The 26,640-nt window shown below is 39.3% G+C and overlaps 1 protein-coding gene across 4 annotated transcripts in view; it reads left to right on the top strand.

The window, feature by feature from the left end:
* Positions 1 to 5,676: 5,676 nt before the first annotated feature.
* The window catches only part of CCHR16.PART0H14orf119 (chromosome chr16.part0 C14orf119 homolog), a 172,262-nt gene continuing 151,298 nt past the window's right edge, over positions 5,677 to 26,640 (top strand). For 2 of the 4 annotated variants that reach the window (XR_006363055.1, XR_006363056.1), the window contains exon 1: positions 5,677 to 5,839. Coding sequence is in view for 2 of the 4 variants with exons in the window: in XM_044058694.1 (XP_043914629.1) it covers positions 5,886 to 5,940 (55 nt within the window). In the remaining 2 variants the exon portion in view is untranslated. The other 2 variants (XM_044058694.1, XM_044058695.1) reach the window with 1 other exon arrangement.

A 26,640-nucleotide genomic window follows, 5' to 3' on the forward strand; every position in this document is an offset into this window, starting at 1 on the left:
GTGGGGAAGTAGGGGGTATTCAGAAATAATTAGCACTGTGCAAACTACTATTTAACATGATTAGGTATTTTTTTAAACTTTCCTAGTGTCATGAAATGTGGCTAGATATGCATCGAAAATATTTAGTTCAGATGTTTATCTAGCAATATTAGCCCCACACTGTCAAAATATGAAAGTTAAAAAAAAAGATTGGCTTAAGGTGGGTTTCAAATTGTGCTAAATGTTTCTAAATACCCCATAATATGTTTCCACGTTCTTTTTGGTGTAGTTCAATTTTTATTCAGACTTTTGTATAAACAAGATAAAACTGAACATGTTAAATAACATGAACAAATAACAACAAGAATGCAGAGTCTTAACTTTCCATGAAACATATAATTTGGTAATGTATACTCATTAATGACACTATTTAAGCAGTACAAACTCATTCTTATTTGTAATATACCAACCAGTTTAGTCTGTCATCTTAGAACTTACCAACATTTTCTGATTATTAGTTAAAAGAAATAGTAGGTGAGGTGTAGAAATGTACACTTAATGCTCTCCATTCTATGATATCCCTGATACCTAAGTGAGTATTCCCTTGACACTTCTCATCCTGAGATCAATTTGGAACAAGTCCTTTTGGCACTTCAAAAAATTTAAAAAAATGTACTTCCATGGGTCCTGACAATATCTCTGGGTGCCTTCTGAGAAATATAAAGTGCCATTTAGCAAAACCCTCCATCAGCACTTCAGCTGGAGACTGTCTATTGGTTATGTCCCTGAAAAGTATAATGGCAGTTCTGGTGCCCTTGTATAATGGTGGCTCTGCTACTACTGACCACGGCAATTACAGGACTATTAGCATCACTAACATTATTTGCAAAACTGTGGAACATATTATAGCTGAACTAATAAATAATGATACAGGTAACCTTATAAATTCATAGATTGTTACTAGGCTAATGACCTGGGGGGGGGGGGTCTTTCCGAGCCTAGCCATGTTTTCCTGAAAGAATAATAATGCCCTGTATCCAAATAGGCTATTGAGGCCAGGCATTTATAAGCTACCTCTGTCTATAAGGAACATGGGTACCAGGCCTGGTGTAAATTTCCCATTCCCCATTCACTGGTCAAGGTTGCACTTAAACTGTGTAATAGACAAACTCAGCTTCACATGGATGGGAAGCCTGTTCCACAAGAGGGACAGTCTCTGAGACATGTATATGTCTCTCCAGCATGTTCTGTTTAAGTCACAGACAAAAGTCAAGTCCCTAGACCTTTTATTTCTGGTACTGTTTGACTTACAAATATGCAGGAGATTCATAAGTGTGGGGTTTGTGAATGTCTTGCAAGCCAAGCATAGATCACCCTTCAGCAATCTATAGAAGACTGAGTAGAGGGAAAAAGCTTTAAGGTGCTCTGCACAGGGCAAGCTTTATATTCTTTTTGTAAGGAACCTCTGAGGTTGCTGTAGTTGCTCCATATGCCGGGTTGGGTACACATTGAAGGGAGCATTGTACTCCATGACTGGTCTGATAAGGGCAGAATACAGTGAGATAATGACGTCTTTGGGCCTAGATGCCATGTCCTTACTTTTAAGTTGTGCAACATAAAAGGATTTCCTCACCACTGTGGCCACATGGTGGTCGAAGTTAAGGCTACTATCTACATGCATACACTGATCCCTGACCACTGGGTCAGCTCTTAGGGGTATATTATAAACACAGTAATTATCTGGGATGGTTGACTTCCTAAAGGTTACAATTATGCATTTCTTAGCATTGAGCTTAAGACCATGGTTTTGGCACCATTTGTTATTCAGAGATAAACCTTCTAGAAGAATGTCAGTGGCTGCAACAGACTCGATAATAACCCCCAGCTTGCAATCATCTGCAGTCTTAGCCAGCCTTAAACCTTCAGCATTTGCTTCCATTTCAGAGAAATAGATGCCAAAAAGGAGCAAGCCCAGGGGGACTCCACTAGTGAGTGGCCTCTTGGTGGAGGTGTTCACACCTATTTTGACCCCCTGGGTCCTATAAGTGAGCCAGTTGTCTCTTCAGTGAGTAATAAAAGGGTTTATACCTAATATGGTGAACATATCTATAACCTCTGGGTGGAATACTTTATTTATCTCTTATTAGGCCTTTCACTGAATGTAATGTACATATTCGCATGTAGCTCACCAAGCACCTTAACCAGTTTGAGTGACCTCAACATTTCCAAACCAAGATCTCAGATTTCAGTGCCCTTAGCTACTCTGATAGACTAACATTTTGTCTCTCTACTCAGTGTCATACAACCTCCTAGGGAGTAGTCTCTGTTTAGCTTCCCATGCTATGAACAACCCGGCACCGTTTGAACTCCTTCATCTAAACAGATCATGCAGTAAAGCAAACATGCATCCCAGAGACCCAAACCTACACTATCACATCAACAAGACCAGATGGCATGACACACATCTAACCCAACATATTCCCGCTTCTGGAACAGGATGCCCTCACCTATCAAACAGAATACTTCCCTCAGTACTGCCTGATCAGACAACTTCTACTCCCAGCTCCCTTACCATCCTTATTTTCATAAACGTGAAAAACTGCTAGTCTCCAAGAAAGTGAAACCCCTCCAAAAAAGACACCCACAGGTTTGTTGAAGTTGTTCTCATTAGATCTGAATAACTGAGTAGTCTCAGTATATATGAAGTCAAGACCCTAAAACAGATTAATGGCACTCCCAACATTATGAAGTGGACTGCAAGAAAAAAAATATCCACACAATTTGGGGTTTGAAGCAACTTATGAAATCACTTCCATGCGTAAATTCTCCAGTTTGGAGAAAACTAACTTGGAAAAGAAGAATAGCATATAATCCCACTCTTAATTCCTGTGAACAATGGTCTAATTCCTCAACAAATAACTGCATTAATTCGCAAAACCCTAAATATAAAGCATTATTTCCTAAGACAGCATATGATTTCAAAATGTATTTGTCATGTATTATTTGAACTAGGCCAGCACTCTGGGAATAATTGATCAAAGGAGGCAATGCCAAAGATGAATGGGGACTAATTTTCATCTTTACACATATTCATGATGAAGCCTGCAAAAGAAAAAAGAAACAGAAAAAAATATCACTCATTTTCCTATATTGTACAAACATTGTAAGCCTTTAAAAGGCACCATCTATGCTTGCTGAATGAATCACTTCACCAGTACAGTGGAAAATTCCCATTGTTTACAATTAAGGCTTGTAGCTATAAACTTCTAATACCTGAAAAAAGTCAATTTAAGAGTATAAATATAGTATTTACATACTGCAATGTGTATAGTCCCACTCCCTTAACATTTGCAGGTTTATTCACAGTTAATCTGTCTAGCTAATGTAAAACTGAGTAATACATCAATCAATATGAAGAGTATCAATTAGTATGAATATCAGAACAAATAGACTAATAATGCAATCACTACTTTGTAATTTTGTACACTCTAAGTCAACTCAAAAAATTATGAAACACAAAGGCCCCAAATTAGGGTTACTTACACACTTAAAAATGTGTGTAAAAAAATATGGGGATTTGTACAAACATCTATCTTCTTAAATCATAAAACTCATTTTCAAAATAAAATAAAACGTGGAACAGTTGATAAAACTTTTAATTAAGAAGCTTACAACATTGTTAAAACTGCTTTACATTTCCAGAATGTTTTGTCTGGAGAACAATTTTGTCCAATGTTATGCAAATGTTTGTTTAAAGTATTATCAGTGAATGTGTATTTAGGGGAGCTAGGCTTGTGTGAAACAGTACTCATCAACACTCATATGGTCCTGCCAGTTTACTTGGGATTTTACAAAACAGATGTAGCAGGGGTGCGTGGAGTTGCAGTCTCCACAGCTGGGGTGAGGTTGTGTAGGAAAGGATTGCCCTTCTGCAAAAATACTTTTTTCTTCTGTTTATCTTTTTAATGCTCTTTGCATTCTTGGGGTTTCGTTCATTTGTGATCACTCTTTTATGAGTTGATGTCAAATGAGTCAGTGTATTATCAGGAAACTGTAATAAGCTCTGTTAATATGAAACAAGTCAATTTTATGAAGCAAAATGAGGCATGATTCTTCACAAGGGGTACAGTTGAGAGGCCAGACTTCTGCTTATTTATTTAATTCCTTGGTTTGTTTTCGGAGTCCTTATAATGTAAATAATGTTTTACCTTGTAAAAGTAGGTTTCTTTTTTTAAATACTGTTTCAGATACATTGTGTCACCTTGAACTACCCTTTCCCTATTCCCATTATACTCATCAGATTAGTTTGGCTGTCTTTCTGCACTATTAGCCATTATTTGGCTTTCATCTAAATGTTTTAACACCCTAAAACATCTGTGACATTATCTACATGCTTTACACCCTTTCCTTTCACACCATAAAGGACCTCTTTCTTTAGCTAAATGCAAATTTACACATTGACATCAACCCCCTTTTTCCCCATTTTATACATGGGTTTGGGATGCTACATCAACAGTAACCATCACATAAAACCAATGTTTACACCTCCAAGAGGTTATCATGATAACTGTGCTTTTAATATGCATCTTAAATTGTCATTTATTGATTTTACTATATTTTAATCAGACTTTTACAATGCATATCACAATTTAATTATGCATGTAATGGCATTTAATTATGTATGTAATGGCATAATTAGATACTGTTAGTTCAATGTACCAATTTCTGTCATGCTTTCAAAGTTCATGGTATTGTGTCTGTCAAATTCACAGCTCTCACATTCTTTGTTCGAGAATCAGGAACAATAACAAAAAGCATTTGGGGGACAAAAGCCCAAACTCACAGACAATCTTTAAATATTGCTATCATTTAATGCAGCTACCTTTTGAAATGCACAAAATGGGACATTTTTAAAAGAAAGATGAGACTTTGCAGGACAAATCATATCCACAAACAGCACAAATGATTAATGACTAACTTGCCAAAACAAAAAGCTTATTTTTGTATAATTTGACTTCTTCGTATTTCTTCATATCAAACTAAGGCATTTTCAGATACGCAATATCTGTTTTATGCAAGCATCAGTAGAAACTAAAATCTCAACTTTTTTTTCAGGACACAGCTACTGAAATATGGAGTGTCTAGGCACAGCTGGTAACCTTACTATAATTCCTTTAAAATAATTAATAGAACAGCAGGTTTTACATCAACATGTATTTTCTGAATAAAAAATGTATGAGACTCTAATGTCTGTCAATAGTGTCCGGCTGAAATCATCAACCTCAGTAATTTAACATTAAATCAAATGCTTTATGAGACACAAAGCAAAAATATGACATACAAATCAGGGACAGTTGAGCGGTATTGTTGTTAATTCAGATTACCTACACTGTCCGTTTTTCATAAAATTGTGGTTTTCTGGCAAATTAGTGGCAGCTCATTAAAGATTTAAGTTAGAAAATGATCGACATTTGAGTTTCAAACTTCATACACTTTAGAAAATTTATGCTAATGCAAAACCTATTATTGTATCAACTTTCGAAGTTTGTAAGAGAAATATTTAAAGACTGTTGCTATTTTTGGGCTTTTGTCCCACTTTCATTTACGGCGCTGTCCAATTTTCTTGCTCTGAGGTTGAGAGGTATCATAGATACATATACACACACGGGACGTTACAACCAATTGCGCCACCTGACGTGAGCGAATGAGGTAGGATGACGTTTTATGCGTCACGTGACGCCAGGAAGTAGTTCCCAAGTACATACTGTTTACTGGCTGTCGAATTAAGAAAAGGTGTGTTTTTTTAAAGCGAAACTCCATCGAGTAGGATTCAGTCCGTTGTTTACACTTGCTGATTACGGTAACTGTATGTTTTGTTTTGTTGTGTTTTGAAGTGGGGGCTGTGCATGTATACTGACTTATGTGTTGATCAGCTACAGTGTTGTTGGCAGCAGACATCAGGTATAGAAGACATTAAAACATTTTTAATCCTTGTCAACATATTTGAAAACCCTCTTTGGTTATACTGAGCTGACAGAGACTGAGTTACAATTTTGAACATTTTCATGTGTTTGAGGGGATGTACTTTTGCATACTACTTTTCCTGGTTTTGCAAATTTTCATTTGCAAGTTTTCTTTTTGCCCTGTCTCTTATAAAATTGTTTTTTTCTGGTAGATTACAGTCTATTAGTAATGGCAGTGATTGGCGTTTCATACTTACTCTTCAGAAAGTGCATGTTGATGCAGACGCCTTTGTTTTGTTGGCGTTAATAGAGAAAACTGCCCGTGCCTAATTTGCAAGAATGTAAACGTATGTCTTATGATAGTAAAACCACGGTGTCACTACATTTATAAAGCTGCCAGCACAATCACCACCACACATACAGACTTAGAAAGTGAATAGAGCAGTAGGCTCGGCATCAGCATGCATTTCCTGAACAATAAATATGAATGCATGTCATTACTAATTGGCTGTCATTACTGACTATAATCTTTTAACGATTTTCTTGAAAATAAAAAAAATTGAGGGATGTGAGGCAGAAACAGTGACGTTAACTAGAGCAACATTTTTTTTTGGGCCAGTGTGCGTTTTCTGAACGTTAAGTTTGAACCGTGATGGTCTGGCATTATTCACTGACAATGATCCCCGATGATTTACTAAAAAGTAAAGTGTTTTATGCTCAGCTTGTAATGTAAGCAGTATTAAGTACTTGACAAAGGTGGAAAGAACTCTGCTTAATGTGTATATGGTGTATTTTATGGTCCTGGTGATCACTCGACTACTATTATTTCTACGTTCCTGCAGCATCAGATAGTGTTAGGGTTACCACCTATCTCACTTTGCGAGGGACAGTCCCTGTTTGGGCAGTTGTGTCCTGCAAAAAAATCTTGAAAAATGGCAAATGTCCTGAAACTTTATTACAAAAATATTTCCTGGCTATATTTTATGCAATAGTTGCATAAAACAGTTATTCTGTATCTGAAACATGTAAATGTTATAAGAAACAGAGTAAGCAACTAAAAATGCTAGACGAATAAGCTTTTATTTAGGCAAAAAAGTGAAGTTCTGCCCTTGGTACTGGCCGTGTGTATGTTTCACCCTGCAAAATCTGATATTTGTACCAAAAATGTCCCACTTTGGGCATTTGAAAAGGTGGCAACCCTAGATGGTGTTTATAACTTTTCAAGTACTGTCTGTGATTAAAGTTTAGAATGCTATGGCAGCAGTGCATAGCTGTCAAACTACGCCACTGCTGTGTAACATTCTAAGCAGCCCACAAACACACTACCACCTTCCAGTGTTCTCCATTCTAAGCATCATGGTCACCTTCCAATGTTCTTCAGTATCATTTTAAGCATCATGCAAACACACTGCCACCTTCCAGTGTTCTCCATTCTAAAGCCGCATGCAAATGCAGTACAGTGGTCAAGTATTGTCTGTTGTTGCTGTTCTGTTAACTTTTTGAGTGAAATTGGAGTATTATTTAAAATTGTTCCTTATTTTTTGCCGCTGTTATTTTTGGCATTGCCCACAATGCTTGAGCAAAGAAGTTGAGAGGTATGGTTTTGTGCAGTCCACCTTTTCTTACTTTCAGGTGTACACATTTCACTTTCAAGGAATGGGGATCCAAAATGTGCATTTTTTGTTACACAGAAGAGTTATTTCAGAGGTAATGGATAACAGTGAACCATGCATAACTCGAGGTCCAGAATACATATGCTTTTTTTTAACTTGCAACTTGAATATGCAACTGTTTTTCTCTTGATACTTCCATGACTTGTTTTTTTATATAAGAAAAAAAGACCGTATTTAGAGTGATCCATTGTCCGACGTTTATGTGACTTACTTGAAAACCTTACAAAATGGGGTGAGTTGTAAATTAATCATTAACAGTATGAAGATTAGGATGTGAATGTTAAAAAATATGTCTTATCTTTTGTGTCATATGACATTTGTTTCATTAATCCTGACCTTGATGGCTTTCTTTATGCAGTTCATTGACCATCTTTTGTAATAGTTTGCAGAGGAGGTTCTGTGCCATTTCTTTTCAAATCCAGTTGGCATTTAATTGGGACTGCAGTGAAAGACCAGTGGTAAATCGGCCACTGTTCAAGTGCCACATGTAATGGTGTTGATGCATACCTAGTTATTTATCTTTTTGCAGGCTGAGACTGAAATTGGTCAATTGTAATCTAAAGTCTGCGCCACTTAAGAAATTTGAATAAAATAAATCTTATTTCATGTGTACCAGTAACAACAGGGCACTGTGATAATACAAGGTGTAGTGCAGTTAAATAAAAAGAAATTGGTTATGTTAAAGGGGATGTTCTTTACCTCTCACTGAGTATACATGAGTAAACACAGTGCTCATTTCTGTTTAATAATTACATAAAGTGGTGTTTTATTCTTTTAATGAGAAGGACAATATTAGACCATATCATAATATAGTTAATGAAAGAAAAAGAATGGCACACTATTTTAATATAACTCCTTTTCTTTTGTCAGCTGCATTGCCCCTTCTGTATTATCTTTCAGAAGGTGCAAATATTTTTTGTTGACATTTTCATTTTTACCCATGGAACAACTAGAAACGTAGACAAGTGCCCTTCAGTGGAAGTTCAGACAGCAAGGAATCCTTTCATTAGCACAGTTTATTAGTTTCCTTGCTCTGCTGTCATGCCTCATTAATGTAAATTTTTATAAATTGCTGTGTGATACGACAGTGGAGCACAGCAGGGGCCAACTACGGAGTCAGTCAGATACATTGTACCATACTGCTGTGCTGTTATGTCACACTTTAATTCAGACAGAGCTGCCTGGGTGTGCAGTACTGTGCACACTGGTGTGCACTTCAGTGACTCTGCCATTTCCTGTTACCACCTGCCATTACCATGGTTCTGGCCTGCAGTAACAACAGGTGGCTCACTAAACGTAAGTGTGCAGTTGCATAAATGCATTCTTACCATTGTGTTCATAAATACCCCAGTACGAGACAACTTGAAAACCAAAACATGTGATATGATTTAATAGTTTTTTTTTAAATGTCTAAGAGTTAACAAATATTACTTCTCTTCTCCTTTTGTACACATGCTGCCCCAGTAGAAGGTTTCCCTTTAGATAGGGTACACCTTTTTGACTGTGAAGAAGTCAGGCAAGTTGTCTGCATCTAAACTGTGATGGACATTTTTTTTTCACAAGACAAATTCTCTATTTCTCTCTCTCTCACACACAGCCTGTAACAAGTCAGATCAATGACTGTTTTAACTATAGTGATAACAGTTGTCAATCAGTTTCACACTCAGCACCCCCCAAAAAAATTTCATGATTATTTGTGGCTTTCTGTTGTTTTTTTATTATTTATTTATTTTACATTTGTTGACCGGGAGAGTCCAACTGGATTACGAGTCAATTTTCAGTGGAGGCCCGGGGAGAAAAGCTCCAAGAGAAAATTTTTTTTTACAAAACATAGTTTTAAGGACAGACTTTTGACATACAATTTCCATAGAAGAGACTTTGGCATACATATTAACTAACAGGATACATTCGTTCTCAACAATATAATATTACATTTTAGAAGATATTCCTAAGTTTAGGATTCCTGTGATAGATTTACTATCAGAGTAAAAGCAGAGAGACGTACAATAAGGCTGTGAGAGAGCAGATAATGCTCGCTATAGTTGAGAAGGATAACAAATTGATTTACAATATGTCTTCTCCTAGTTTTAGTTGCTTATGGAGAGCTCAACATTGCTGGGGTAGTTTTCCGGAACTCCTGGAGAGATGGGATGAGCAGTAGATTAACAGTCCTAAGTGGGTACAGTACTATGATTCGTTGGCTTAGTAGAGTTACTTAAGTTAGGTGAAGTGTTCTAATGAGACATTAGCCAAGGGGGATACAGGAGCACAGTCGATTATTCAAAAAGTGAGTTTTAACAAGTTTCTTGAACTGTGATGTGGATTTGTTGTCAGTTATGTGGGCAGGAAGGGAGTTCCAGGTTTTTGCTATACAGTGGCTGTAGTCAGACTTACCAGCTTCATTGTTATATTTGGTTACTTTGAGGAGGTTTTGTGTGCTGGAACTCAAGGGCCTGGCGGTTGTATAGGGTTGAAAAAGATTTTGTAGGGCTGGGGTGTTTTCAGAGTTATGTATTATTTTGTGGGCTAGTGTTAGTTGATTGAGTTGAAGTAGTAGTGGTAGTTCTAGCCAACTGAGATTTTTTAAGCATTCACAGTGATGTGTTCTGATGGGAGAGGTTGTATTGAATTTCGAATTTGGCTATCTTATTATAACAACTATCAAGTTTGTTTAGGTCTGATTTGCGGAGACTTGTAAGCATGGAGGAGCCATAAAGTAGGGTGGATAGTAGGTGAATCCTTGCTATTGTAGTTTTGGAGTGGTCAGTGATGAATATTTTATTGCGATACAGTAGGTCAAGCTTTTTATGTACTTTTTTATGGTTATAGAAATATGTAGGTCAAATCTAAGGTATCTATTTCAACCCCAAAGAGTTTGGTATGATTTGTGGGGGTGATTGTGGTCTTGATAAAGGAGGAGATGAAGAAAGAATCAGTGGGAGGTGTGGCTCTGTGGGAGCTAAAGAGTACTAGCTTTGTTTTACTTGGGTTCAGAATGAGCCTTTGGTTTGTAATCCAAGTTTCTGCTAGGGAAATGTGTTAAGGAATGAATGATGTCAATTGATTTGGCTGCACATATTATGGTGGTATCATCTGCATATTACACTATTGAGGCTTTAGGAATACTGTTTGGGAGCTGATTGGTGAAGAGGATAAAAAGAATTGACCCCAGGATGGAGCCTTTGGGTACTCCTAGGGAGACTGGTACTGGGGGAAAGAGTTGGTTTTGCCACATAACAGCTTGTTTCCTTACCTTTAGGTGGTTTTTGAACCAGGAGATGGCAGGGGTGGTAAGGTTTAGAGTTGCTAGTGAAAGGAGGCGTTTATTGTGGTTAACCATATCGAATGCTTTGGACAAGTCAAGGAAGGTGGCAGATACAAGGAGTCTGTTGTTTCTGTGAGTATTGACAATGCTGGTGAATTCTGTTGCGGTGGAGGTGCTGTGGAAGGGTCTAAAGCCTTGTTGTTGTGTTGCTATTAGATTATTTTCTAGGAGACATTTCATTAGTTGCTTGTGTATTACCCTCTTTAAAATTTTAGATAAAGGGGGGATTATGGCTATAGGGTGGTAGTTATTGAGTTCCAGGGAGGTTCCCCCTTTATGTAGAGGGATGATATGTGATATTTTCCATAGCTTGGGTACTATTCACTCAGAGGTGGATCTGTTAATTAGGATGGAGACAAGATATGGTATGGCTTCTGCAGCCAGGTGGAGGTATTCAGCGGGTAATTTATCTGCAGCTAGAGAAGTTGATTTGAGCTTGCAAAGTAGTTTTTCAATGGATTTGGTTGGTTCTGGGTGGAAGCTGAACTTGAGGCAATTGTTAGTTGGGGTGGATTTGCAGGGGTGGGGACGTTGTCATAGGGTTGGTTGTTTGCAAGGGTCTGGATGATTTCTGTAAAGTGTTTATTATATTGATTGATTATTTATTAAATTGAATGGGGATGTCTTCTTGGTTGTTATCTATTTTTGGGTTTTGGTTAGTTGTTTTACCTGGTTGTAGAATAGAGTTAATTGCTGCCCAAAAGTTTTGTGGGTTGTTCCTTTGCTTATCCTGTAACTTTTGGTAGTAAGATGTTTTGTCTGTTTTGGTGAGTTTTTTGGCTTTATTCCGTTGTTCAATTGGGATTTACTATTGAGGTAGTTGGTCCAGGCCTTGTTTGTTTTTTTGAGGAGAGATTTTGTGTCTGGGGATAACCAGGGGGCATATTTCGTTTTAATTCATGTTGTTCTGGAGGGGGCATGATGGTTAAGGGTGTTTAAGAAGGTAGTATTGAAATATAGTACATCTTCATCAAGAGGTAGGTTTTTTATGTGGGTCCAGTTACACATTTTTATGTTTATAAAGTTGGAGCGGTTAAAGTGTGTTTGTTTCTAATTAGGCTCGTAGATGTTTGGGTCAGTTGTTTTGATTTTGATCTGAGTAAGAATGTGGCTTGGTGGTCACTCAGGGTGTCTGGTAGACACACTGCTAGGGATATCAGTGGTGGGTGGGATACGAGTATCCTGTCTAGAGTGGATTGGTGTTTGGTTCTCTTGTCTGTTCTTGTGAGGGAAGTGATGAGTTGGGTTAGGCCATGTAGGTTAATATGGGGGAGTGGGTTATGACTGGAACAGTTTTGCCAGTCAGTATTAAGGTCTCCTAATACTATGCTTTCCTGGAGGAGGAAGTTTGATATCCATTCTAGGAGTTGGATATCCATTCTAGGAGTTTTCTGTAATGGGGATATTGTTGCCATGTAATTGCCATTTGCTTTCTCGTACAAACTGCTCTTCCCAAGATGAGCACTTTCTTTGTACACATCTATCTGACTGTGATGAAGATAAGTAATAGCCGTAACAATGCATTTTAGCTTGTTCTTCACACAGACACACACACACACACACACACACACACACACACACACACACACACACACACACACACACACACCCATTCCTTTCCTGGAATCTCGTATTTCTGTCCTGACAATGAATTGCGTAGTTGCAAACACTGCTCAGTGGTACCATTGTCACCTCACAGCAAGAGGTTCTCTGGTTTGATTCTCAGCTGCAGTGCCTTCTGTGTGGAGTGTGCACGTCCTCACTGCATTCATGTGGGTTTCCTCCGGGTGCTCTGGTTTCTAGGAGGGACTAAACCTGTTTGTTTACAAAGTTGGTCCAAATCTGAAAAAGAACTTTGAAATGCTGTCTAAATTCACTAGCAAGTATGGTACCGCAAAATGTGGTAATTGTTCACAATGCAAATATATTTGTCCAGATGAGATGATAAAAATTAACAACCTATTAAAAACTATAATAAGATCTGAGAAGGGGAATTGCCAGACAACTAGTGTAATATATTTGGCTATGTGTAAATCCTGTCCCAGTTTCTATGTAGGTAAAACTGAGAGAAGATTGAGGGACAGGATTTACGAACATACATACCAAATAAGTACTAAAAACACAACAAACAAAAAAAAAATGCTCTGTTCAGGCATATTAGCACTTCCCAGGACTGTAAGGAATTTAGGTTTAGTATTTTAGAGAAAGTTAGGAAAAATCCGAGGGGTGGTGACTTTAGGAGTCACATAGAAGAGAGGGAAACTAAATGGCAAATTAAACTGCAAGCAAGTATTCCACCAGGCTTAAATGAAATAATTTCTATAAAGCCTATTTTAAATAAAAAAGTGGACCTTATGAAATTAATTTCTTACATAACATGTTATTTTAAAGGTAGTAAGTGAGACTGAGAACAATATATATACATTTTATTTTTTTAAAAGAAATTGCATATTTATAAATGTATTATTGAATATTTTTAAGAACACATAATAGACAATATAATTTTTTACGTCTGTAGCACTTTAAATTTGATTTATTAGTAAATAATGAATGATATCAGTATTTTAAAAATAAGTATTTAAAGGGGGAACCTTTGAATGTACACAGATTCTGATGGAATCCCTATTTAAGGGAAGAAAGCGCACAATCTGTTTGTGATTTTAACTAATAAAGTATCGACGGGTGGTTCCTAGCTGTGGCAGTGTGTTTTTCTACATTCCTCCCATGTTATAAAGGCATGTGTCTGGAGTTTTTCTCCCCGTGCCTCTGCTGAAAATTGGCTTTGTTCCAAGTTGGACTTTCCTGGTAAACAGATGTTAAATAAGTAAAGGTCAGCACTCACAAGGGTTTATATGTGAAATTAAAGATGTAATGGCCACAGTAGTGTATTTCCTCATTCTCAGACAAACAAATTATGTCCCCCAATAAACCATATCGGCAGTCATTTAAGTGTTTGTGTAGTTTTTCTTTGCTTTTAGATATTGCCTGCTTCAGGAAGAAAGATAGCTACTTTCCATCCATATCTCCAGTGTCAGAGAATAAAGTAAAATACATAATGGTCACAGTAATGAATTTTTATTCTATTGTTTTTGTCTCCCAAGTGTCATATTTAATATTATATGCCTGCAGTTTGCTTTCATTTACTGACACCCCCCCCCACACACACACCTCCAATTATCTGTAGTTAACGTACTGCTCTTACAGCCTTTCCCAACCTCAATTGTCATGGTAATTATAATTAAAAAAAATGCCACTTTTGATGTTGTATACTGTCACTGTTGCTGCACATAGATATGTAGTGTCCTGCCAGTATTTGTTTTCTAAATAAACTTAAGTGCAAGAGCAAATCTACTTACTGGATAAAGCCATCACTGATTAGTCAGCTGCCTATTTAGATTACGAGGTGTTGGTACTATTCTTGCAGATTTCAAGAGAGCATGGACTGACTAGACATATCTTGTTATTGTTTGGAGGGAAAGAAGTAAAAAGCCTTGCTGATGAATAACATAGCATCTCACTTGAGATTATAATTTAAAGTTATTTTACTTGGAAGGCGTAGGGAAGTTACTTTTAATGCAATAACTTTTAATGAAGTGTCCTGAGGGATTGATTGGGAACCACCTAACATCTGCAGGCAAGCTGTGGTGATGGCACTTTTTCAGGGCACCAGGAATGAACTGTCAGATTTTTATTTTGGGTTGCTTAAGTTTATACTTAACTGCTGTGGTTCAGAGAACTCTATTTGCATGTAATGACCCTGTTCCTAAGTCATGAAATAGGATTTCTCTACTGTCATTGTTTGCACTGTGAGAATGCAGTATGTAAAGACAACATTTTTAACACTGTGCAGTTTTGTCATCCTCATAGAGAGTGTAGGGCAACTGTATGAATGCCTATTTAATTTAAAGACAAATCATTGAATCAGAATGGTTGAAACCCTGTTTCATTGAAGCACTTCAATTCAATTTCAGATAATTGACACATCATGCAGTCAATCACTTGGGAGGATAATGCAAAAGGAGTTATTTTTTGCAGGGAGGGCATTACTCCCACATTATCATTATCCTTTTTCCCGTTTTCTACATGGGGCAGGGTGTCATGTTAACTGTCACCATCTCTGTCCTGATTCAATGTCACACTTCTGCCTTCTCTGAGACCCATGTTTGTCTGTCACAGATTGTCTTTCATTCAATCCATCCACCTCTTTGCTGGATGCTCTTATTTCCTCTTGCTGTCTCCCTGTCTGTCCCATCTGTTTTCTGCACATGTGACTGAAACACTGTAATCTGTTCTGTTTGATTTGTTTTGCAGTTGGAGTGACTTTGGCTTCGGTTTGATTTGTTTTGCAGTTGGAGCGACTTTGGCTTCTGCTCTTGTATCCTAATTTCATCTGTCCCACAGCTTGTATCCTGCCACCTATCTCAGGCACTTCATTTCCATCACCTATAACTTCCTCATCTGCTCTGCCTTTATCACCCAGATTTCTGTACCATACAGTAGTACTGGTTGCACCACTGTTTTGTACACTAACTTTTTAGCTTCTCCATAATTTTTCTGTCCTGCACTACACCTGACACTGTGTGTCAGTTGTCTCCAGCCCCGTGATTCTAGCTTTGACCTCTTCATTCAGACTTCCCTTCAAGACCGAACAGTGTTTGTACTTGAGTCCTTGTACATAGCCTGCACTAATTCAGCTAATGTTTCTGGGACTTTGAACCACTGCAGGACTGCTCAGATCAGCTTTCTTGGGACCTTGTGATAGGAATGCCCAATTGGACTCTTTCCTCAAAGTTTTTTGATATACTTATACATTTTTATATTTCTTATATTACAGAACTGTGTGTAGCTATGTCATGGTTATCAAAATGGTATTCCAGCTAACTGGACTTTCGGCCATTTGGATTTGATGATTTCTAATTAAACCAAATGGACATTCATCCAAATTTCAGGATTTCCCCCAGAGTTATAAAGCTCTGTGTAGTTACTGTACCCCAGTAAGGTGGTGTGGCTGTTTTTTACATGGGTTATTTAATGATTAATGTAATGGTTGGCATAGCTTCAGTAAGATTTATTTATGTGTTTATTTCTGCATGATAACTGGGTGGGTGGACTGGTCCATGGACCTTTTTCAGCCATGACTTGGTCACACAAGGGTGTGTGTGTGTGTTTAGTTTATGCTTCATATTCAGGTATAGTACTCGGTGCTTACTTTAAAATTCACATTCAGAAAAAAAATATTCATAATAGCATTCACAACTATTAACATACAGAAATAATACAGTGTTTAAACTTTCAGTCATGAACGAATTACACACTGTACACATTCAGATGAAAGTATACAGAATGAGCTGGAACTGCAGTATAGATATAAGCAAGTTTCTATTTCAAAGTATTGATTGGCCAAATTGTCAAACCCAATATGATGGAGATCATATGGTCAATAATTCAGTCCATCAAACTGTTTTGACTTTGGTTGCGGTACAGTGGGGATTATGTAATTTGCCCTTTTCCCCACTGTAGTACGATCTTGGAGTTAATATATGTAATTATCATGGGGTGGGGGATGCAGGGGCTTGCACCCCTGCAAAAGCATTGTGTTGTTTGGGGCAGTTTTTTTTTTTTTTGTCGACAGACTGAATTCTTGGCCATATGAGTTTTGACAATTCATCTGTTTGATACTTTGAAATGGATCCATAAATAGTACTCGTAGTGTAAAGCTAAAGTCATACCTCTCAACTTTTGAACACGAAGTCTGGACAAAACCAAAAATAATTAGGATACAAACAAAATCAGGAACAGATTTTAAACATTGCTGTTATAAACTTAGAAAAAGTTGCTAGAATAACAGGTTTTGCATTAACGTGCATTTTCTGAAGAATATTAAATCTGAAACTCAAATGTATGTAATTATTTAATGATTTCCATCTTCATTGATTTGCCAGAAAATCACACATTTTATGAGGTAAAGACCAAAAACTTTGAGGCTAAATATCTGGACAGTTGAACAGTATGGCTAAAGTCCATTACTTCTCCTATTTTTCTAGAGCTGTAAGAGCATGCATTGACTTTCCACAGACACAGAGTTTACTTTCTACATGCTGAGTAATTTGGGAGGCAGCTTTGTATTGAAGCTCTGAAGAGATTGGTTGGGAGGGGGGTTAGCCAATGTCCGTATAACATCTGCATTTGTATATGTCCTTCAGTTTTTCTTAAATTCAGTATAATTTTCAAGTTTGCTGTGTGGGGAAAGAGTTCTATTTAGCTGGAGTGGTTTTGGAGGTTTTTTGTGAGCTTTGAGGTTATATGGCTGGATCTTTTGAATTGTGAGAATATTGTCATTTTTGAGTTCTTTGTAGATAGGGTGAAGTTTTATGAAGAGTTGATCCCTGGTGTTATGACAGTATTTGTTATACATTAGTTTGAAGGCAAGAGTAGATAGCAGGAGGGTTGAATGTGTTGCATAACAATATATTTGAACTGTCCATTATTGTACAGAATGTCATTGATTTTTACCCCCATATTTTTGCTCTGTCCTTTGTAATTTTTTTGAATTTTTTTTCTGGTCAAGTAAATAATGCCAGGCATTAGTGTTTTATACTTTTTATTCAGAAAATACGTGTTGATGCAGAACACATTCTGTTAACTATATTTTAAGTGGATTAATATTTAAAACAATTCCCTAACTTGGGGCTTTGCACCCCCCCCGATTATTTTATTTATTTATTTTTTTACTCAGATAATTTTTATTTAACTATATACAATATTTACATTCAGCCTTAAGAATGCCAACAAATTTGAATATGGATGATGTATCATAATACATAAGTTTATCAGGAGGAGACTTCCACTTGCAAAGTGTCAATCAATGCCAAAACTTTCCTCCAAGGATTATTGACCAATGGCTTAGGATAAATTCTTAGCCCTTTGGTTTTAATTTCCATTAATGCTGTCTTCAGTAAAGATAGAAAGTCCTCCATGGTAGGCGTTGACTTGGAGTTCCATTTTCTAGTTATGCATTTCCTTGCTATTGCTAGTATTGCCCGTTGTAGATACAGATTTGTTTTATTCATAAGAAGACCTTCGTTTTACATTGAATAGGACAAGAGTTAAGACGTATGATTTTGTGTGTATAGCTTGCAGAAAGTTATTAATATCATTCCAGTATGTTTTGATACCAGCCCCCGATTATTTTTGACTTTTTTTTTTTTTAACATTTTTATTAAATTCTGTTTTAGGCAGTGACATATAGGTATACATATACAGTGATATAGATACATGCGTATTAGTAGAAGATAAAACAAACCATGGTAACATTTTTTCATACTTTTTAACAATTATTCTTCACTCCATCAGTGTGTAAATTGCTCAGTTCCTGCCTTCTCGTAAACATTACTCCTTCTCCTGAACATTATTCTTTAATTATCGTTCCCACAAATTCCATTTATTTACATGTAATTTCTTCCTTTTGTAAAGATTCCACCCCTTGTTCTTCTGTCTTCTTTACAGTATTCAGTAGTTCAGTTGTAGTTGGTGTACATTTTGATTTCCATTTTCTGACAGTTGCCCTTTTTGGCTGCTACTAGCATGAAATGTAGTAAGGCCTTAATATGTCTGAAAGATCCTTTATCCTAGCTCAGAAAGAATAATTTCCTTGGTTATGATTTGCTTCCCCCCAGCATTTCCGACAAAATATTTTGTAGGGAATTTTTAAAGTTTGCCAACTCATTGCACTCCCAGAAAACATGATATTAAGTTGTCTATCTCCCCTTCATTCTTGCTGTTTGGGATCGGAGCTGATCCTCGGCTCCGACTCAGCCATCTTCAATAGCTCGAGAGCTGTTTACTGGCTCGAGGCTACCCATTATCCCATGATGCCTAGCGACAGCTACCCAGATCTCGTTTGCCGCTTCAGCTGCGAGGTGTGTCGTTTGGCTCAGGCTTGTATATTTTCAATTTTTGTGTAAAATGTTCTCTTAGACCCTTTAAACTAATAGATATTTTATTTTTCTTTTGAATACTTTTACTGTACGTGTTGTTGAGTACTTTGTTCGTTCTTCTTAGTTCCCTTTTAATTAGAACTTGTTTAAGTTAGAGAGTTCTCCCCCCTCCCTAGGATAGCAGTTTAACTTGGAGGCTCTCGTTTCCTTTTCTGCTATTGTTTAAAAAAAAAAAAAAAAAAACAATAGAGGTTATATATATTTATAGGTGTATTTGTTTAGAGTAGTATTTATTTGTCTGTCTGTGTTTCCTTTGTGGTACTTAGTTTTTTTGTAGTTGGGTCATGTCTAAGGAAGCTAAAGTATCTGGCTTATGCTGTCAGAAAATGTCTCTGACAGATGGGCACACTAGTTGTGTCTATTGTTTGGGCGCTGTTCACCTGCAGAACTCTTGTTCTATTTGCTATGCCTTTAGTCCAAGAGTCCTGCAGGAGCGCAAGAACAAATTGATCCTTAGGGGTCTGTTAAAACCTCAGGATTCGCCGGCAAAGTGTTCCCAGCCAGTGAAATCCCCAAAATCCACTAAGCCATCTGCTCCACCTTCGGAGCTGACTCTCTCTTGTACAGGATTTACCGAGTATGTCTGTTCAGGCTGGCACCGACAAGACAACTCCTCTGTCGGCTCCATCTTATGTTTTGGAGCCTTCTCGGAGTCATATGAGGCTGAGGTCCCCTTCATTAGTCAGTTCATTTGGCTCCTCTGTCTCCATTATTGCAAAGTGGACGTAGTCACCATTCTTCTCACTCCTCTCGATCCTCTAGGCTGTCGGATCATGATGTTGAGAGAGTAGCAAGTAGGTTGCTTAAATCACAGGCACTAGCAAAATTATTGTCTAGCCCTCCTCAACAGGTATCGGCTCCATCCACCTCCTTTTCTGTTCCTCCTCCGACTCCATTGAGTTCGGAGCCGAAGTTCGTTGGGGTTCGAATAGTGGAACCGTCGGCTCCGATCGCCATCTCTCCTTCGATTACTTCGATAGTTCCTTCGATCGAGGAATCTGGATGCCAGGGCTCCCTCGTCGGCTCCGAGGGGGCGAGTTGCATCGGACCCTTGTCCGACCCCCGTTCTCCCTCTCGGAACATCGGTACAGGTGAGCTCGGCTCCAACATCGGCCTCAAAGCCGTCCCCCATGGCGCGGAGAAAGATTCTTATTTCAGAACTGGAGCTTTCTCTGCCTCAAGGCAGGGACGCCTTTGAGGTCATGCGGAGTGTGTTGTGCCCCGAGACAGCTCCACTACCAGCTCCATTGGCTCCGTCCCCAGTAGTGTCTGTTCCAATCTCTGCTCCTCCTCCAGACCCCAAGCGTAGGGAACCGATGCTCCAGGACACCCCATTGGGTGTTTCCTCTTCTTCCAAGGCCTCCCCTGATCACTCAGAGAAGCCTCCTCGGAAGAAGTGCAAGAGGAAGCACATTGACTCCCCTGAGTCTGTCACTTCTAATACAGACTTAGATAAATCGGAAGGGTCCCCCGAGATCCCCCTCTGAAGATGTTTCCTTTTCGGACATCCTTGAACTTCTTAGGCAGAGGGGGAACTGGACTCCCTTAGCCCCTACCGAGGATGAGTCTGTATTCCTGGACACTTTCAGTTCCCGACCTTCCACCTCCTGGGTTTCTCCTCCTTTTGACCCACTTATGTCTGTAGTGGCTCGAAGGCTTGGTCAGCTCCAGACACAGTGGAACCAACTCAGAGGAGACCTAATAAATTTATTGCAGCCCCCCAGGATAAGCAATTCCTTTCTAAAGGTGTGCCCATTGATGCCATGGTGGTAGCAGCAGCCACCAAGAAAGAGTTAGCAGAGACCACTTCATCTGTTCATCCCTCTAACAAGGAGTCTAGGATGATAGACAGGTGTATGGAAAGCGAAGGTTTACTTTAGCAACCTTCTCCATGAGGTCCCTGAACTATCTGTCATTTTACTCGCCTTCAAAGGGATCTCCTTAAAGAGCTTGGAGATACCCTTTAAGATCCTTCAGCTGAGGGAGTACAAGCCAAAGTAGCTTCCCAGCTAGCGACTCTTTAATTCTGTAGTTAACTCCTCCATGAGGGTCATTTCCTATGCAGCCGATGGAGCGACTAGAGCTGCGGGCACGGGTGTGGCCCTCAGGAGGCATGCTTGGATGCGGCTGTGTCACTTTGCGGAACCCTTTCGAGCATCCTTCACCAATACCCCCTTCGATGGCTCCTTTCTCTTTGGACCACTGTGAAAAACACATTGACTAGGTGTGAGCAAGAAGGCAAGAATCTCTCTGCCGTGGGAGTCCGTTTTTCCACTCCCTCTAGACCTTACCCCAAGGGTCAGAAGAGTGGGAAGATGTGGTTCCGCAAATTTCAGGGAGCCTTGCCTGACACGTGGTGATTTTTCCTCCAGAGGCAGGGGGAAAACAACAATAATAGACACCGCCCTTGTGGCAGAGGGGGTCCGCAGAACCAGGGCAACAGAGAATCCTTCTCTGACAAGCCCTTCCAGCATCCCTGAAGGGTTGCCCAGCTGCTCACCTCTGGAGGCAGTCGGGGGAAGACTTTCGCTGTACCCAAAAGCCTGGCAAAATTTCACAAGAGACAGATGGGTACTATCCATTATATCCGGAGGTTACAAAATTCCCTTCCATCAGTCCCCCTTACAGTCAAAGAAGGCCCTTCCAGATGTTCCACCCAATCTGAAGGAGCAAGCAGTAATAGAAGTTTCAAAACTGCTAGAAAAAAGAGCAATTCAGGAAGTCCCCGTAGACCAGCACGGATCCGGAACTTACTCGAGGTTCTTTTTGGTACCAAAAAAGACAGGGGACTGGAGACTGATTCTGGATCTCGGCAGACTAAACAAATCTGTACAAAGAACAAAGTTTCAGATGGTCATGCTACAGTCCATTCTACCCTTCCTGGGTCAGGACAATTGGATATGCTCGATAGATCTTCAGGATGCATACTACTATATCAAGATGGACAGAGGCCCCAGGAGATTTCTTCGCTTTCGGGTGGGGGCCAGTCATTACCAGTTCAGAGCTCTGCCCTTTGGTCTCACCACAGCCCCCAGGGTGTTTACCAAATGTATGGCAGTGATCACGGCTCACCTGAGATGTCAAGGATTCCAGGTGTTTCCATATCTAGACGACTGGCTCCTCACTGCTACCACCAGGCATCAACTCTTACAAGCGAGGGATTATACAATCACATCTTGCACCCAGCTAAGTATTGCAATAAATTTCGAAAAATCTGCCTTGTTGCCCTGTCAGTCTATCACTTACATAGGAACAGAATTAAACACAAGGGAAATGTTCGCATGGTTACCACTGGAAAGAGTGTCCACAATTCATCAACAAGTGCAAATCCTAATGCAGAGCAAAAGGATCCAAGTCAGGTATGTCCTTCAAACTCTGGGCTCCGTGGCAGCTGCCATTCTTCTGCTTCCATTAGCGCATTTCCACATGAGAATTCTTCAGTGGCTTCTTTTCAAGCAGTGGTCTTTCCAGGAGCTACCCATGTCTCACATATCCTGATCACGGAGGCATGCAAAAGGCACCTTTCTTGGTGGATGGTCTCCCCACTAGTGACTCAGGGCAGACCTTTTATACAGCCCCCTCCGGTAGCCACAGTGACTACAGACACCTCCCTGATAGGGTGGGGGGGGGGGCATTATCTGGGCAGGACAGTTCAAGGCACTTGGCAACCTCACGAGTACCATCTGCACATAAATGTCCTAGAAATGAGAGCCATGTTCCTAGCGTTGCAAGCCCTTCAAGACTCTCTTCCTTCCGGGACCATTGCAATTCAAACAGACATGTCAGTGGTGTGGTACATCAACAAGCATGGCGGAACCAGATCCTACCCCCTGTGTCGAGAAGCACTCAGACTTTGGCAGTGGACGATTTCCTCCCAACGTTTTCTGATTGCGACACACATCCCTGGGAGATCCAACATCATAGCTGACAGGCTCAGCAGAGCTATCCTCATGCCTCACGAGTGGTCTCTGAATCAAGAAGTTGAGGATCTTACCTTCCGCAAATGGGGACAGCCTTGCTGTGATCTTTTTGCCACCCCTTTCAACAGCAAATGCAGTAACTACTACTCCCTTCTTCTGCTTCCACGTCACATACCCAGAGACGCTCTAGTCCTAGACTTTTTATGCCTTTCCTCCATTTCCCCTGATACCGAAACTCGTACAGAAAGCAAAATTGTTGGGTTGCAAAATGATCCTCATTGCCCCCTACTGGCCTCGACAGATATGGTTCCCGTAACTGCACCCCTACCTTCTCGATCAGCCCTGGACTCTGTATCCGATTTCCAGATCTCCTGATTCATCAATCAGGCGGGTTGCATCAATCCCTCCAAACTCTCCAGCTCACAGCTTGGTTGCTCCACTTCAACCTTAGCCAGGTTTCCCAGCATTTCCCCAGCAGTCCGTGAGATTATCGTTTCCTCACATAAGTCTACGAGAAAAACTTATGCTAGCAAATGGAAATGTTTTTCTTATTGGGCAGAGTCTAGGAATGTGGATCCCTTCTCAGCCCCAGTCCATGAAATTCTTGAATTCCTAGCACAACTTTTTCACTCTGGAGCCGCTTCCGCTACGATTAGGGTACAATTAGCGGCCATTTCTAATTTTCATATCGGTTTGACAAATTTTAACATCATGTCTCCATAAGCTCTGTAAAGCTTTTTTGAGAGGAACATCTCTTCTTAGACATCAAGTGAGAGATCCCCATCCTCCTTGGGACCTTAATTTAGTCCTAACTTCCTTAATTCTGCCTCCTTTTGAACCGGCAGCATCCTGCTCCATCAAGTTTCTGTCTTGGAAGACACTCTTTCTGGTTGCTATCACTTTAGTTAGGCTTGTCTTAGGCTTGTCTCAGAACTTCAAGCACTATGTGTTCGTCTTCCCTACCTGGTGTTTCACAAGGACAGAGTTGCTCTGAGCACTAATCCTTCGTTTATTCCTACAGTCTGCTCAGAAAATAATTTAAATCAATCTATAGATCTCCCTGTGTTCTTCCCCAATCATAGCAACAAGGCAGAGTGCAAGCTTCACCAATTTGACGTTCATAGACAATTGTGTTTTTACCTACATAGAAGTAAAGAAATAAGAAAGTCAGACCAATTATTCCTTTCTTATGCCTTAAACAAGGTCTCTCAGTTTCCAAGGTGACCTTATCCAGATAGTTGTCCCACACTATTACATTTATTTACCAGTTACGGAATAAAGAGTTGCCAACTAAACCGAAAGGTCATTCTACTAGGGCATTAGCCACCTCCGTAGCCTTTCAGTCTAGGTTGCCCATGGATTCCATCTGTACAGCTGCCACATGGGCAAACCCTCATACCTTTATTTCTTATTACAAGGTGGATATGGTCTCCCGGAGCAGAGCTGACTTTGGTTCCACTGTTCTGAAGAGTCTGTTCCACTGAGCCACCCGGGATGTTAGGTGCTAGGGACGCTGTCCCAAACAGCAAGAATGAATGCTAGATAGACAACTTAACATTAAGAAGTTACGTACCTACCATAACGTTCCATGTTAGTTGTCTTCATCTCGACTTCTATCTTGCGTCCCTCCCTCCGTCCCCCCATCCTAGTGGATTGAGAGGAGTCCTTTTTCATTAGCTGAGTATTCTTTTATTGTTATTCTTCTGGCTAGGTCTTCCTAACCTATTCTACATATTAGGATGCATGGAACAACCAGTTTTTTGTTAACTGGTTTCTCTCTTATTATGTCTGGATTAGCTATCTCAAACGAGATCTGGGTAGCTGTCGCTAGGCATCATGGGATAAGGGGTAGCCTCAAGCCAGTAAACAGCTCTCGAGCTATTGAAGATGGCCGAGTCAGAGCCGAGGATTGGCTCCGTTCCCAAACAGCAAGAAAGAAGGCGAGATGAAGACAGCTAACATGGAACGTTATGGTAGGTACATAACTTCTTATTCCCAGTTACCTCTCTCCTTCCCATCACACCTCCAGCATTTGCTGTGTACTTAAAGAAAAATTCCCTGAAGTCTGTATGGGGTATAAAAATAGCTGTCCGAAGACTTCCAAGCAGACATCCCAAAACTTTTGGACTTTTTTGCCTACTTGGAAGCCATACAGATGTCTTCCCATTGTTCCTTTTTAAACTATCTTTGCATTCTCTGTTTTTAAACTTTTCTAACATACTCTTATTGATGCAATATTTTTGTGCCCTTCTAAATATCCCTTTAACAGAAGCTTTTGTTCTAACCTTAACTAAAAACTCTAATCACTTGGCACTAGTTCAATCCCTAGTAGGAAACGCAATCTCTAACTTGTAGTCCAAACTTCTTATTGGTCTCATCCCCCACCATTACCTTTGTGTGTGTGTGTGTGTGTGTGTGCGTGTGTGTGTGTGTGTGTGTGCCTGTCTGTCTCTCTCTCTCTCTCTCTTAATTTTCTCCCAGTACATTGATTCCTTTGCTGATTTTTCTGCAGTACCCCCTTGCCTGTTTTCTATACCCCTGCTTACATCCTATTGGTAAAATCTCCTTTTTCCATTCCCATATTGGTATAGTTTTTAGACTAGATTTTGCTACTTTAACAAATTTACAGAATTGTTACATTTCTATACTGGTGCTGCGGTAGCGTTGTCGCCTCACAGTAAGACGCTGTCCGGTTTGATTCTCGGCTAGAGCGTCATTCTGCGTGGCGACATGCGTGAATGGGCGTACCTTCGTTGAAGGTTGTGCATCAGGGCCGGTAACTCGGCACGTAAAAATCAACTACCAATCATTAGCGGACCGGAGTTCCGCTGTGGCGACCCCTAACCGGGAAAAGCCGAAAGACACAACAACAACATTACATTTCTATACTCCTTAAAGGACCTGCATCATCCTTTTTTTCCATTTTGAGTTGTAGTTTTCTGTTTGTGTTTTATATATATATATATATATATATATATATATATATATATATATATATATATATAAACCTTAACTGCATAGCTCTAAAGTATCCCTTAGAACAAGGAGGTTTCAGATTACCTGATTTGAAGTGGAAAATTGACTTATCACGCTTAACTGTTGTTCTCTTCTCATTCCAAATAAATTCCTTTAACTCTTTATTATTAACCACAACTTCTCCTCTGGTTGATTTAAAAAAAAATGCTTGCCCAATTTATAAAAGAAAGGGAAGAAAAAATCCTCCGCTTACCCTGTCTCAACATTTATATTCTCTTTTGTTTAGTTTCTTACCATGTATTCTTAACTACCATAATAGAATTATTTTAATTCATACACTAAATACTTCATCTTACATCCTTCTAGATATAAGTATTGTTGCACCAGTTCATGTGTGGGTATATAGTTTACAGCTTTTGTGTTATTTTCATTAATTTAATATTTTGAAAAGACTTGAACATATCTCAAAGTATTCTGTAACACTGAAATGCCATTTTCTGGATTTTTTCAAGTAGAAAATTAATATCTGGAAAAAGCTAACTTTTTATTACATGACCATTTATATCCTTGAATTCGCGAGTCCTTTATTTTCTTTGCTAGTGAATTAAGTAAAAAGCAAAGAGCAAGCTGGGGGAAGAGGATACCCCTGTAGGATGCTTTTGTTCAAACAGAGCTTGTTTGAGATGAACCCTCCCACTTTACTTTAATTCTTGCCTGTGACCCTGCATATATACTCCTACTTAACCATTTTATCCCAGCACAGAAATCAAATGCTGCCATTGCACAACTCCTAAAAACCACCACCAA

Source organism: Protopterus annectens, chromosome 16.part0 (assembly GCF_019279795.1).
Source record: "Protopterus annectens isolate FY-2018-M chromosome 16.part0, PAN1.0, whole genome shotgun sequence".
Taxonomy (NCBI): Eukaryota; Metazoa; Chordata; order Ceratodontiformes; family Protopteridae; genus Protopterus; species Protopterus annectens.